This window comes from Oryctolagus cuniculus, chromosome 15 (genome assembly GCF_051225735.1).
Source record: "Oryctolagus cuniculus isolate XC-2025 breed Fujian yellow rabbit chromosome 15, ASM5122573v1, whole genome shotgun sequence".
Classification (NCBI taxonomy): Eukaryota; Metazoa; Chordata; class Mammalia; order Lagomorpha; family Leporidae; genus Oryctolagus; species Oryctolagus cuniculus.
In genome coordinates, this window is record NC_142881.1 from 84,068,415 (window position 1) to 84,082,132 (window position 13,718).

A 13,718-nucleotide genomic window follows, 5' to 3' on the forward strand; every position below is an offset into this window, starting at 1 on the left:
ATTTAAAGAAAGGGAAGGCAGTAGATGGGAAATAGAGAAGGAGAAGGAGTTCTGGTGTCTGTTTCCTGTTTAAAAAAAAAGTATTTGAAAGACACACGAGAAAGAAACAGACAGAGGCCTCCCATGTGCTGGTTCACTCCCCAAATGCCCACAACAGGTAGGGCTGGGCCAGACTGAAGGCAGGAGCCAGGAACTCCATCCGGGTTTCCCACATGGGTGGCAGGGATCCAGGCACTAATGCCAGCACCTGCTGTTTCCCAGGGTGTGTGATGGCGCCTCTTTTTTAAGATTTTGTTTACTTTTTTCAAAGGCAGAGTTTACAGAGGGACCCACACACACCCAGATACCTTCCATCCTCTGGTTCACTCCCCAAGTGACTGCAATGGCTACGGTTGGCCAGGCCAAAGCCAGGAGCTCCTTCCAAGTGTCCCACATGGGTGGCAGGGGCCTAATCCCATTTGGGCCATCCTCTGCTGCTTTCTCAGGTGCATTAGCAGGGAGCACAATTAGAAGTGGAGCAGCCAGGATCCCAACCAGGGCCCTATGGGATGTCCCTTTCACAGGCGACAGCTTTATCCACTGTGCCACAGCACTGGGCCCTGATGGGTCCTCTTTTAAAGACATTAATTCCGAGGTCAGAAACTGGATTGGGAGGAGGGAGCAGGTGTGATTGCTCTGGGTAGCTAAGAGAAAGTTCTGGAGGCCAGTGCTGTGGCATAGCAGGTAAAGCTGCCACCTGCAGTGCTGACATCCCATATGGACACCAGTTCAAGTCCTGGCTGCTCCATTTCTGATCCAGCTCTCTGTTATGGCCTGGGAAAGCAGTGGAAGATAGCCCATGTCCTTGGACCCCTGGAAGAAGTTCCTGGCTGCTGGCTTCAGATTGGCCCAGCTCTAGCTGTCACAACCATTTGGGGAGTGAACAAGTGGGTGGAAGACCTCTCTCTCTGCCTCTGCTTCTCTGTAAATCTGCCTTTCAAACAATAAATAAATAAACATTTAAAAAGAAAGTTCTGGAAAATGTCAAGGGCTCTGCAGGAAGATTAGTGCCCCAGTTAGGGATCTGCTCATTTACTGGGGGCTACGAAGCCACCACCCTGAGACTGAACGCCAGGGGCAGAAGGGCATCACCCCCTCCCCTTCCTCGGCCCACTTCTTACTGGCCTGGTGACTGAAAGGAATTCAAAGTGTGTCAGGAGCTCCAACTGCAGCAGGGCCTGCACATAATCATCTCCAACCTGCTGGCCATGGAGAGGCTCTGGGGAAAGAAAGCCACAACCTTTCCAGCTGGCTGCAAATCAAGGCCGAGCAAGCAGTCTGTGCTGGGGGCGGGGGGGGGCATGCACGTAACCAGTCCCTAACCAGTGCCCAACACACAGTAGGTGAACGAACGAATGAACAGTAAGAGCAGCGCCATTGGGGAGGGGAGAGCTGGAGCACAGAGAGGTGGGGGCTTTATTTTTGCATTTCTTTTTTTCCTAAGATTTATTTATTTACTCAAGAGGCCAAGTTAGAGAGAGAGGGAGTTACATCATTCAACCTCCCCTCATCTCCTCACAATGGGACATTATCTCACATCAGTCCAAGAAGGCTGAGTGTGGTGCAATTAGAGAGAGGGAAATAGAGGGAGAGGCCACATTTGCATAACTTTTATTACTTTAAATCGTCATAATCATTCTATTGTGTTGTGAAGTTGTTGTTGTAAATCTACTGTGCCTGATACACTTCATCATAGGTACGTATAGGAAGAAGAAGTGCCCACAGGGTTTGACATTATCTCCAGTTTCAGGGCTCTGCTGAGGGATCTTGGAACAGATCCCCTGTGGAAACGGGGGTACCTGCTATATGCACAGTAATTTGGGGGATGACAAATGCTGTGAGTAAGAAGCAACAGGAAGGAAGGGAGTGTGGGCGTGGATGCCGCTCTGAGCTATGGCCTGGAGTGGGGGATGAATCTCTCAATCTGCAGACACTCAGATAGCTGCGGGTGCACCAGCCAGGGTGGGAGGATTTTCCCAGTGTGGTGAGGAATAGCAAAAAGGACAAAGTGACCCTCTCTGAGTAATGAAGGGGACAATGTTAGGACCTAGATATAGCAGGACATGGGGCGTAAGCAGGAGGCCAGCTCCCCGAGAGTTTGGTGAGGGCTTTGTTCTACAAGTGTGGTATGCAGCTGTGGGTGGGGGCAGGGTGGGGATAGCAAAGGTGCACCTGCTCTGTGTATGGGGGTCACGGTGACGGTGACTGTGCTGGCTGTTCTGCAAACAATTGACAGCAAGAGGTTTTGAAGTGGGCATGAAAAGGCCACCACCAGGTTCCCCCTACACACACACACACACACATACAAACACAAAGAGGCTTCAACAAACACTAGCCTAGCTTCTCAAAGCTCATGGCCGTGAACTCAGGATGATGAGCTGTATGCTGACCTCAGCCCCGTAAAGGCCCTGCCCACGAGAGCTCAATGTCATGGAGCATGGGCCCCGAACCTCCCTTCGGTTCTTAGAAAACTCGTCCTTGGGGCTCCTTTCTTTGTCTCTCTGAAATGTGTCCGTGCCAGTACAGAGCTGGATACATCCCTTTGAAAAGCAATCATCCCTCAGTCTTCCAGCCCTTGATAGGAGGGTAGGCCCCCACCTGGTTAGCAAACCCGGATACCAAGATCACCTTTACCCAGCCTCCCCCTAGAGAGTGTCCTCAAACACGCTTCCCTTGGCATGGCTCGGCATTTAAAACGTCTCCTGCCTTCGGGTGGAGTAGAGCCCAGTTCAGACCACAGGGTCCCTCTCCAACCACCGGTAGTCTGAATACAATCTGTCTTTGAAAATTTTTTTAAAGAATTTTTTTGAAAGAGTTACACAGAGAAGAGAGGCAGAGAGAGAGAGAGAGAGGTCTTCCGTCCGATGGTTCACTCCCCAGTTGGCCGCAATGGCCGGAGCTGCATTGATCCAAAGCCAGGATCCAGGAGCTTCTTCCAGGTCTCCCATGCGGGTGCAGGGGCCCAAGGACTTGGGCCATCTTTTGCTGCTTTCTCAGGCCATTACAGAGAGCTGGATTGGAAGAGGAGCAGCTGGGACTAGAATGGGCACCCATATCAGATACCAGCGCTTCAGGCTACGGCGTTAACCCGCTGAGCCACAGCGCCGGGCCCTGTCTTTGACATTTTTTAACAAGTGCCTGGGACAAAATTTAACTTTTTTTTCCAAAATTTATTTATTTGAAAGAGTTGCACAAAGAGAGAAGGAAAGGCAGAGAGACAGAGAGAGACAGAGACAGAGAGAGAGAGAGAGAGAGATCTTCCATTTGCTGGTTCACTCCTCAATTGGCTGCAATGGCTGGTGCTGTGCTGGTCCAAAGCCAGGAGCCAGGAGCTTTTTCTGGGTCTCTCATTCAGGTGCAGGGGCCCAAACACTTGGGCCATCTTCTACTGTTTTCCCAGGCCATAGCAGAGAGCTGGATTGGAAGTGGAGCAGCCGGGACTTGAACCGGTGCCCATATGGGATGCCAGCACTGCAGGCGGCAGCTTTACCGGCTAAGCCAGAGTGCCAGCCCCAGAATTTAACTTTTGAAATTGGCTGGTGTAACCTCTTTCATCTTGTCCTGTTTAGAAAGTATTTTGGCTATTCTAAATTACTTGTATTTCTATATAAATGCTAGCCGAAGTTTGCCAATTTCTCTAGGAAGTCTGATGCACTCTTTCTTTACAAATGACTTTTCTTTAGGAATGGCATTGGATTTGTAGCTAAATTTGAGAAGAACTGTCATGTTAGCACTATAAAGTGAACGTGGGTGTATTTAGATTAAGGGTTGGCAAAGTTTCTATAAAGGGCCAGAGGATAAATATTTTTGGCTTCCTGAACCATTCATGTCTACCATTGTAAGTAATATGCCAATAAGTGAGTATAGCTGTGTTCCAAAAAAACTTTATTTACCAAGCATGCAGGGGGCCAGATTAGTCCGAGAGTCTGTAGTTTGTTGTCCTGATTTAGGTCTTCTTTAATCTCCCTCAGCAAAATTTTGTAGTTTTCAGAGTAAAATCCTGCCCTTATTTTGCTAAAGTCATCCCTAAATGAATATAATTGTTTCCTGGATTATATTTTCAGATTGTTCATTGATTTTATTTATTGGTTTTGTATCCTGAACCTTGCTCAGCTCTCTTACTAATACCAGTGAGAATGGTTGGCAGATCCCCTGTGATTTTCTGCATGCGGTCAGGCACTCTGCAGGGCCAGTTTTTCTTCCTCCTCTTCTTTCTTGATGCTCCAATGTGAGCCCTTGGATACCACACAGCTCTCTTGTGTCTTGTTTGTATACAGGAAAAGGTGTATCTGAAGGATCCTGGGGTAACACAATGAACAGATGGCGAGGAAGAGGAAAATGGCCTTTTTTTAAGAGCAGAGTTGTAATTTTGATGCTGAGGAGTGATCAGTCTCATGCTGAATTGTTTGATAGCTGAAGTGGACATCATGTTCGCATGGGCCCTGACCTGCTTTCCCACCAGCCCCCAGGAGTTGCCTGTTACCCTCTACCAGGAAAGAGCCAGGCCCTCTCAGTATCCCCATGGAGACCTGGGCTTCCTCAGATGCTACCTAGGCAGGATGAATGATGCAGCCCAGGGGTTGACTGTGGTATGGGATAGATCAGAACCAGTAGGATAGAAGAGATGGGAAGAAACTGGCATTATTCCTATTACTCTCCCTTCCCCCATGCCTTCCTTCTCAACACTGCACAGGACTGTTTCCTAAACCCTCCATGAAGACATCCCATGGGAGTACACCCTCACTGCCTGCAGGGCAGCAGCCAGCTCACAACACACTCCTGTGCCCTGCACGCCTCTTCCCAGCCTGCCTCACTTTCAGTACCCCCTACTCTTTTATTTCCCTGGGATTGCACCCCCAAGAAAATGTGAACATGACAGCCTTTTTTTTCTTTGATTTCTAAAGAACCAGGCAGACAGGGCCTTAGAGATTATCTAAGAGCAAGATCACAAAGTCACCACCTCCCAAGCAGGATTTAGCCTACAGACATATCTGATTTAATTCAAGAGAGATGGGGCTGACCTTGTGGTGCAGTGGGTTAAGCCACAGCCTGCGATGCTGGCACTCCATACGAGCACCAGTTCAAGTCCAGGCTGCTCCACTTCTGATCTAGCTCCCTGCTAATGCACCTGGGAAGGCAGCAGGAGATGTGCTTGGGCCCCTGCACCCGTGTGAGAGATCCAGAAGAAGCTCCTGGCTCCAGATTGGCGCAGCTCTGGTTGTTGCGGCCAATTGGGGAATGAACCATAGGACGGAAGACCTTTCTCTCTCTCTGCCTCTCCTCTCTCTGTGTAACTCTGACTTTCAAAAAAAAAAAAAATCTCAAAAGAGATTTTTTAAACAGCTATTATCTTTTAGTGGGAAGACTTCCAAAGCATCTGCATTTCCTGCTTGTCAGGGACAGAGGCCTTGAAACAATTGGCTGCTGAGGGGCTGCCTACCGGGCCTCTTGTCTTCCCCAGCTGGGCCCAGCATTCAGCAGGCATTTGCCTCCACACTCAACCAACTACCTACCTAAGGGTTCTCGGACATACATCTCCGTCCAAATCAGGATGAAGCAAAACAGGCTGGGAATAACGTGTGTCAAGGTCACATTCTCCAGAGCCCCTTTGCCAGCAACAGGGTCTGTATCAAGTCATCCGTGGGTTAACTGAGGGTCTACTTGTAAAGTTCATGGCTGAATTTCCCCAAGCTGGGGCACAGCTTGTGAGTTTGTGGTCCAGCCTATCAGGGAATATAAAATGCATGTTTTTGCTTGGACCTGAAATGAGAATTGCACCATGCTGAGCTGGGTCACCTTGACATTCAGCACGAGGGCCAGGCTGGTCTCTGCTGGCTTCCTGGGACACTGGACTCTCTGGGGGCTCTGAGGAGGCAGACTCTTCACCTCTTCATTGCCAGGCTTGTGTAATCTGCGCCATCTACATCAGTGGGATGCTTGGATGACTGAGAGTGACATCTGCTTCCCCTAGGGAACTCTGGGGGAGTTGGCCAGATCTTCTGCATCTCCCTTGCAGATGTGGTCCAGGAAACACTGCATGAAAACCCCCACAGCCCAGAGCTGAAGCGCATTGGCTGTGGCAGCCCCCAGGGTCTCCCAGCACTCAGGGTAAACTGACCGCAGGCCAAGCCTGCACCGCCATAGGCCTGTTGTTGACTAGGGTGGAGATGGCCATCATATCCTCTGTCTGAGGCTGCAGACACAGTCCACTCTCGGGCCATATTTCTTTCTTTGAAAAATGTTATTCATTTAAGAGGTAGAACAAGAAGGAGAGAGAGAGAGAAAGAGAGAGAGAACCAGCATGGAAATCTGCAGGTACCCCAAATGCCCAGGAGTATGGGGAAGGGCCTGGGCCAGGCTGAAGTCCAGAGCTGGGAACACAACCAGGCCTCTCACGTGGGTGGCAGGAGCCCAGTGACAAGCTGTCACTGCTGAAAATGCATCAGCAGGAAGCTGGAGTCAGGAGCCAGAGCCAGGTACCAAACCCAGGCGCTGTGATGTGGGACCCAGCATCTGAACTGGCATCTTAACCAGCAGGTCAAGGACCCACCGTCTGCTGGAGCTCCCTCGTGACAGTGGTCATGAGGGAATGTTCCCAGTGCGTTGTCGAGGTTAGGAAGGAGGGCTAGGAAGAGGGTGGGCAGGCACGTCCCCTGCTCCGAAGGCCCCGCCGGGGTGGCGGCTGCCCTCCTGCTGCTGTTCTCCGTGCTTGGGTCCCTTCTCTTGAATTCAGATGCAGGGGCAGGTGTGTGAGGGAGGAAGCATCTGCCCTAAGAGAAGCACAGGCCTGGGTACAAATCCTGCCTTTGTCTCACTGCCTGGAAACCCTGAATAGATTCCTCCCTCCTCAGCTACCCCATGCCTGCCGTGGTCCCCCTTCCCATTGCTGCACCTAGGTGACATGGATCCGGCATGGATGGTGTGGCTCAGTCACTGATGTGATCCTTTGAGGGGACCCAGGAGATGCAGCAGACACTGGATGGGTGAGGTTTGCTGCCAGCGTTACACACAAAACACTGGTTTATGGTGAACTTTTACATAAGGAGGAGTACACTGTAAAAGAAGGCTGACGTGTCAGTATGGTAAACACTAAACCAGGAACATAGGTGTTGATTTTATTATCAAGTATTATGTACTGTGCATAATTGTATGCAGTTTAGTTTTTTTTTTATTTTAAAGATTTTATTTATTCACTTGAGAGGCAGAGTTACAGACTCTTCCATCCGCTGGGTCACTCTAAATGGCTGGAGTGGCTGGAGCTGGGCCAATACAAAGCCAGGAGCCAGGAGCCTCCTCCAGGTCTCCCACGTGGGTGCAGGGGCCCAACACTCGGGCCATCTTCTACTGCTTTCCCAGGCCACAGCAGAGAGCCAGATTGGAAGAAGAGCAGCCGGGACTTGAACCAGTGCCCATGTGAGATGCCGGCAGTACTCCATTATAGCCTTGTGGGACTGCTGTCTTTGTGTGGTCCATCGCTGCCTGGGACATTGTGGTAACTGTATATGTCACGACTCATCCATGGGTCCAGAGCTTTCTGGAATAAAGTCCAGAAGAAAACAGACAGGTTCTTGTCCTAAAAGAGCTGATATTGTAGTCAAGGGAAGGCAGACAATGAACGGGGAGCTGTGCCTCCAGTGAGTCCAGGATTAGTGTCGAGAGAGAGAGAGAGAGAGAAAGAGAGAGAGAGAGAAAAGCAAAGAGGACAGGAAGCAAGGACTGTGAGAGCAGGTGCATGGTGAGAGGTTGTTCAGGTCGTTCAAGGCAGGATGTATTGAGAAGATGGCATTGCAGTAGCAGCTTGGGGGAGCATGGGAGTGATGCCGGCCGAGGCTTGGGGAAAGGTCTGTTCACACAGAGGAAATGACTCCGGGGCAACTCGGCTCTCTGGGGACAGCAAAATGGCCTAGAGCAGCTAGGATGGAGCACAGTGGAGAGAGCAAGTGCAGAACCGTGGGCATTGTGCTAGGGGCTGTCTTGCAAAGAGCACAGGCATGTAAAAGAGGGTACATCCAGGATCTGGTGGAAGAGCAGGCCTGTCTGAGTATCCGGCCACTCCAACTCCTGACTCCAGCTTCCTCCTAACAGAAGAATGGGTAATGAATACCGACAAACAGGCAACTTGCGAAAGTTGGTTAATAAGTGCTCAAAACTGTCTGAACCTTGCCAACCACCAAAGAAAAGTTACTAGAACAAAATAGTGTCCACCTATCAGAATGACAGGTGATGGGCTGGTCGAGGGCAGATGTCAGGAGCCAGGAACTCAATCCAGATCTCCCCCGTAGGTGGCAGGAACCCAGTGACTTGAGCCATCCCTGCTGCCTCCCAGGGTTGCTGCCGGCAGGAGGCTGGAATCAGGAACTGGAGCTGGGAATCGGACCCAGGCACTCCAACGTGGGATGTGGGCTTCTTAACCTGCATCTTAACTATGAAGCCAAATGCCCACCCCCAGGAGCTTTTCTGAATGGGAAGAGCAGACTGTACAACAGTGCATGTGAGACCCCGCGTTTGGAGAGACAGCTCTCGACTTCCACTTCTCCTGAATGCAAACACACCCAGAACACTCTCGAGGGAAATTCTCCACAATGCTAACAGTAGCTCTCTTGGAACAGTCCGACCATGATATTTTTTCTTTGCCTCTTTGCATGTTCCTTTTTTTTTTCTACAATGAAGGTGGATTGGTTGGGGTGGGTGCTAAGTTTCTTAAACATCAGCCAATACATGCAAACATGTATGATACATGAATATACTCATGGGAAAAAATAAGGCCTGGTCTATTTGTAAAGATGACAGTGGAGATGGGATAAAAGCTGCACATCAGTCAGGCAGAGCTAGCCGCCATACACTGGGCGGTGGCCCTCATTCCATCTTCCTGCCCCCCACCCTGCATGGGCACCTGCACACCCCTGCTCCAACATCCGTCTCCCCTCACAAGTGCCTGCCTGGGCTGCTCTGGGGCAGCTGGCCACTGCCTTCCTGCTAGTGCCTGCTGAAAGGCAGATGGGCTCCTTGTAGCAAGGCTATGGGGCCTTGGAGACCTCTCTCCTGCTTGAGAACCTCTGCACTAACCCAGAAGGCGGCCTATCCCACACAGCTGTGCTTCACTGGGCAAGGTGCCAATTACCGGAGGGACACCAGCAGGGAGAACTTGATGGTCACAGGGTTGCACACAACAGAACCTGCTGGAATTTTATTAAAGAATGCCAGGGAGCTCACAGGCTCTGAGAAAGGCCGGAGACCCTGGTTTGGTTGCCAGAAGGCCGGGTAGATCACTGAAACCCCACTGCCACATGGCTCTGGCAGTACAACCCTGCTACCATGTCCGTCATTGGACTCCCACAAACGAACTGAGTGCCAGAAACCCCCTGTTTGAGGAGCCAGTGCTCCACTCACATTTAGCTTTGATCCTATCTCAACTTCCATCTTTACAGAGGCAACCAGCTCCCCTCCCCTTTCCTCCCCTCCCCACCTCTCCCTTCTCTCTCTCTCTCTCTCTCTCTCTTTCTCAGAGGCAGCCAACTCTGCAGCTCTGCATGAGAGCAGGAAGTGAACCTACCCTGCATTGGGTGCTGAGCCTGGATTTGGGGGGAGTTGAGGCTGGCACTGGGGCAGATCGCCTGGCCAGCTCTACAGACCTCTGTGGAGCCACTGGCTGAGTCTGAGCTCTCATCTGTGGACAGAGGGGAACCAGTGATTGGATCTCAGACACTAGGGAGCTCCAGGGGTGGGGGTGGGGGATCACATGGTATCATGGCCTCCACTGTGTCCACCCAAAATCCATGGATTGAAAAGTAGCCCTCAGGACCTCAGAATATGATTGCATTGGACATATGGCTGCCTCTAAGCAGGTGATTAAGGAGCGATGAGATAGTCAGGGTGGGCCCTAATTCGATAGGACCAGGGTTGCTATAGGAAGAGGGAATGGGTACCATGGGAAGAGACAGCAAGAGGGCGAGCCTCTGCAGACCAAGAACAGACCCGCATCTGCCTCACTGCCTGACTCTGGATTGATTCCCAGTCCCCAAAACCATGAGCAAATAAATGACTGTGGTGCAAGCCGCCTAGTCCATTCTATTCTGTCCCGGCAGCCTGAGCAATACATAGCTAATACACCAGGTGGTTCTGCCCGTCGCCACTCCTGAAAGGCCATCGTGAGGGTGAGCAGGGATTCTTCAAAGGAGATCATTCTTGAGCAGCGCGAAAGAAGGCTGGGATGACACAGCAGGGAGCCAAGACTGAAGACTCTGGGCCAGCATTGTGGCTCAGCATCAAAGCTGCTGCCTGTGATGCCAGCATCACATAGGGGCACTGGTTCAAATCCCAGCTTCTCCACTCCTGATCCAGCTCCCTGCTAATGCACCTGGAAAGGGCTGGGCCCCTTCCACCCACATGGGAGGGACAGATGGAGTTCTAGGCCCCTGGCTTTGACCTGGCTCAGTCCTGATTGTGTGGTCATTTAGGGGAGTGAACCAGCACATGGAAAATCTCTTTCTCCTCTCTGTAACTCTGCTTTTAAAATAAATTAAAAATAATAATTTTTTTTAAAAGAAGACTCAGCAAGAGCTTTAGAAAGTTCAAATGGACTAGGCTGGTGCCACGGCTCAATAGGCTAATCATCCACCTGTGGCACCAGCACCTCGGGTTCTAGTCCCGGTCGGGGCGCCGGAATCTGTCCCGGTTGCTCCTCTTTCAGTCAAGCTCTCTGCTGTGGCCAGGGAGTGCAGTGGAGGATGGCCCAAGTGCTTGGGCCGTGCACCCGCATGGAGACCAGGAGAAGCACCTGACTCCTGGCTCCGGATCAGCATGGTGCGCTGGCCACAGCACACCGGCTGCAGGGGCCATTGAGGGGTGAACCAACAGAAAAGGAAGACCTTTGTCTCTCTCTCTTACTGTCCACTCTGCCTGTACAAAAATTAAAAAAAAAAAAACTTTAGAAACTTGAACTTTAGAAAGGTCAAGGCCAAGTGGACAGAGCCACATGGCTTGTCAAGGGGAAGCTGTGCTCCCGGCCCTGGAACACTGCTGCTCTCTCCTGCCACACTCTAAAGGCAGTGCCAACTGGACCATAGCTGCAGGCCTGGTGGGCCAGGGTGGGGGACGGCGTTGATTCCTTGGGCTGTTCTTACTCCTTCACAAAACCCAGCTTCATGACCTGGCTCTCGGGGCTGGCATTTCTGGACTTCCATTTCTTTGTTCATAAAATCAAGTAAGAAGGTGTCACATGCCCAGCTCAGAGTGACGGCTCTGTGAAGGGCAGTGCTCTCCTCCCCCACCCTTTCAGGTCAAGGGGAAATGCAGTTGGGGTGGGGACAAAGGTAAACACTTATTTGGGGTGGAGGCTTGCTTTATGAATCATCGTAACTCAGCTGAACGCAGCCCTCTGCAAACACTTGAGGTGTTCTTGGCGTGTTACTTTCTTGAATGATGTTGCGTGGTGCTGGTGGCGGGGTGGCGGGTGTGTGTGTGTGTGTGTGTGTGTGTGTGTAATTGTCCCTTCCTATATAAAAGTGTGGCCTGACTTGTCCTGGATGCACCTGTCTGTAAGGAACCCTGCTCACCACAATGGTAGGTAACTGAGTGGGTACATAGAGACCAGAAAGGAGGGGGGAAGTGTCTTCCTTATTTCACTTCTACTTGTACTGGAGCTCACGGGGTGCATTTAATGGTGAGTGGACCTAGTTAGGAATCTTCCGCATGTGACTTGGCAATTCAACGTGTAGAGTAGAAAAAGGGTGTGGGGACTCTGGGAAATCCTAACGAGTTCCCTAAGATCTGAGTTGCTCTAGAAACTCTGGGGTTCAGTGAGGTCTCTGGTGTCTCTGATTCTTGGGGCCTATTTGAGTGGCTGGTGAGATGGAATGCAATGCCGGACCAATCATTGCACCATTTTATAGATAAACTGAGCCTGGGGACTGGAAGAGACTACAAGCCTATAGGGGAGCTGAGTGCAAAGCCAGGGGTTGCTCTCTGCAGCAGGATCGCCTGGGAAACCTTGAAAAATACTGACAGGAGCTCCCAGACACTCGGATGTAATTGGTCTGCAGTGAGAACAGGGTTTTTGTTTTTTAACATTTATTTACTTATTTTAAAGGTCAAGGTCTACAGAGAGAGGGAGAAGAAGAGAGAGAGAGAATCTTTCATCTGCTGTTTCACTCCCCAAAGGGACTGGGCCAGGCTGAAGCCAGAAGTCTGCAACTTCATCCGGCTCTCCCATTGAGTGGCAGGTGCCCAACTACTTGAAGGGCCACCCTCTGCTGCTTTCCCAAGCACATTAGCAGGGAGATGGATTGGAAGTGGAGCAGCCAGGACTCAAACCATGACCCTATGTGATGCCAATATTGCAGGTGGAGGCTTAACCCCCTGCCCCACAACACCAGCTCCTATCTTATTAATTTGAAAGGCAGAGTGACAGAGAGAAGTGGAGAGACAGAAAGAGCTCTTCCATCCATTGGCTCACTCTCCAAATATCTGCAGCAGGCAAGGCTGGGCCAGGCAAAGCCAGGAGCCTGGAGCTTCATCTAGGTCTACCTATGTGGGTGGCAGGAACCCAGGCACATTAGCAGGGAGGTGGATCAAAAGTGGAGCAGCTGGGATTCAAACCAGCACTCTGATAGAGGATGTCCCAAATAACACCTTAACTTACTGCACCACAGTGCCAGCCCCCAGATCCCTTAGTCCGTGAACTCATGAATGCTCCGCCCACATGACCTAATCACCTCGGGGGGGGGGGTCCTACCTGTTAGTGCCTTCCCATCTGGGTTGAATTGTTACAGGAGTTTGGGTGACGGCATTCAAAGCATAGCATGCACGCAAGACAAACTAACTTTTGGGTGGGGCCGGGGAGCGGGCTGTTTCTGAGACACTGTCACCTGGGTAATGCACCCTCTTAGTAAGGTGATCTCGCGTGGGTCACTGTCATTCAGTCTCGTGCATCTCCAGCACCCCCAGGAGTCACATCCTGCAAAGTCTTCATCTCCCTGAGTGCCCCAGGTCCTGCCACCACCAGCCCCGCCCACTTGCCAGGTGCTTTTCTGAATCATCCCTGGTTCTGAACCAGCTCTGTTCTTGGGCGAGTGGTGTTTTTCCATTTCCCACTGCTATGGGGAGGAGTCTTTTCTGAAGATCAAGTCTGGGAAGTGAAGAAGTGAAGATTGGCATTGTAAACCGTGTTAAGGAGTTTGATGCACGCTCTCAAATTGCGTGCCCTAACCACTGTTCCAGCGGACTGGCCCTTGTGCCTCTCACATCTCACCCATGCGTCTGTTTCCCTCCGGGTGTTATAAATTAAATGGTTATTCTCACCATACCATTATGGTTCTATTTTATACACATTTTACATTTGTTTTGTTTTCAGTAAGTTGAACTTTTTCTCGTGCTTGCTCATCATGTTTCATTGTGTCTATGCATGGGTGTGAAACGCCTTTTTTTTTAAAAAAAAAAAGATGTATGTATTTATTTGAGATGTGGAGTTACAGTGAGAGAGAGAGACAGAGAGAGAGGTATTCCATCCAGTGAGAGAGAGAGACAGAGAGAGAGGTATTCCATCCACCGGTTCACCCCACAAATGGCTGCAACTGCAGGAACTGGGCAGATCTGAAGCCAGGAGCCAGGAACTTCTTCCAGGTCTCTCACGTGGGTGCAGGGGCCCAAAGATTTGGGCCATCCTCCACTCTTTCCCAGGC

At 50.9% G+C, this 13,718-nt stretch overlaps 2 protein-coding genes and 1 long non-coding RNA gene across 4 annotated transcripts in view; 2 read left to right on the top strand and 1 right to left on the bottom strand.

Moving 5' to 3' along the window:
• Positions 1 to 13,718, top strand: part of LOC149122137 (uncharacterized) — a 320,316-nt gene that overhangs the window by 244,134 nt on the left and 62,464 nt on the right. The gene's annotated exons all lie outside the window — the stretch shown is intronic.
• Positions 1 to 13,718, bottom strand: part of LOC149122138 (beta-microseminoprotein-like) — a 449,968-nt gene that overhangs the window by 193,745 nt on the left and 242,505 nt on the right. The window lies entirely within an intron of this gene.
• Positions 1 to 13,718, top strand: part of LOC149122141 (beta-microseminoprotein-like) — a 48,682-nt gene that overhangs the window by 22,709 nt on the left and 12,255 nt on the right. The window contains exon 1 of one of the 2 annotated variants that reach the window (XM_089313685.1): positions 11,447 to 11,601. The exons of the other annotated variant lie outside the window; for it this stretch is intronic. Within the exon in view, the coding sequence (XP_089169811.1) occupies positions 11,599 to 11,601 (3 nt within the window). The 5' untranslated portion in view covers positions 11,447 to 11,598. Of the gene's footprint in view, positions 1 to 11,446; positions 11,602 to 13,718 lie in introns of those variants that run through there. 2 annotated transcript variants of the gene reach the window in all.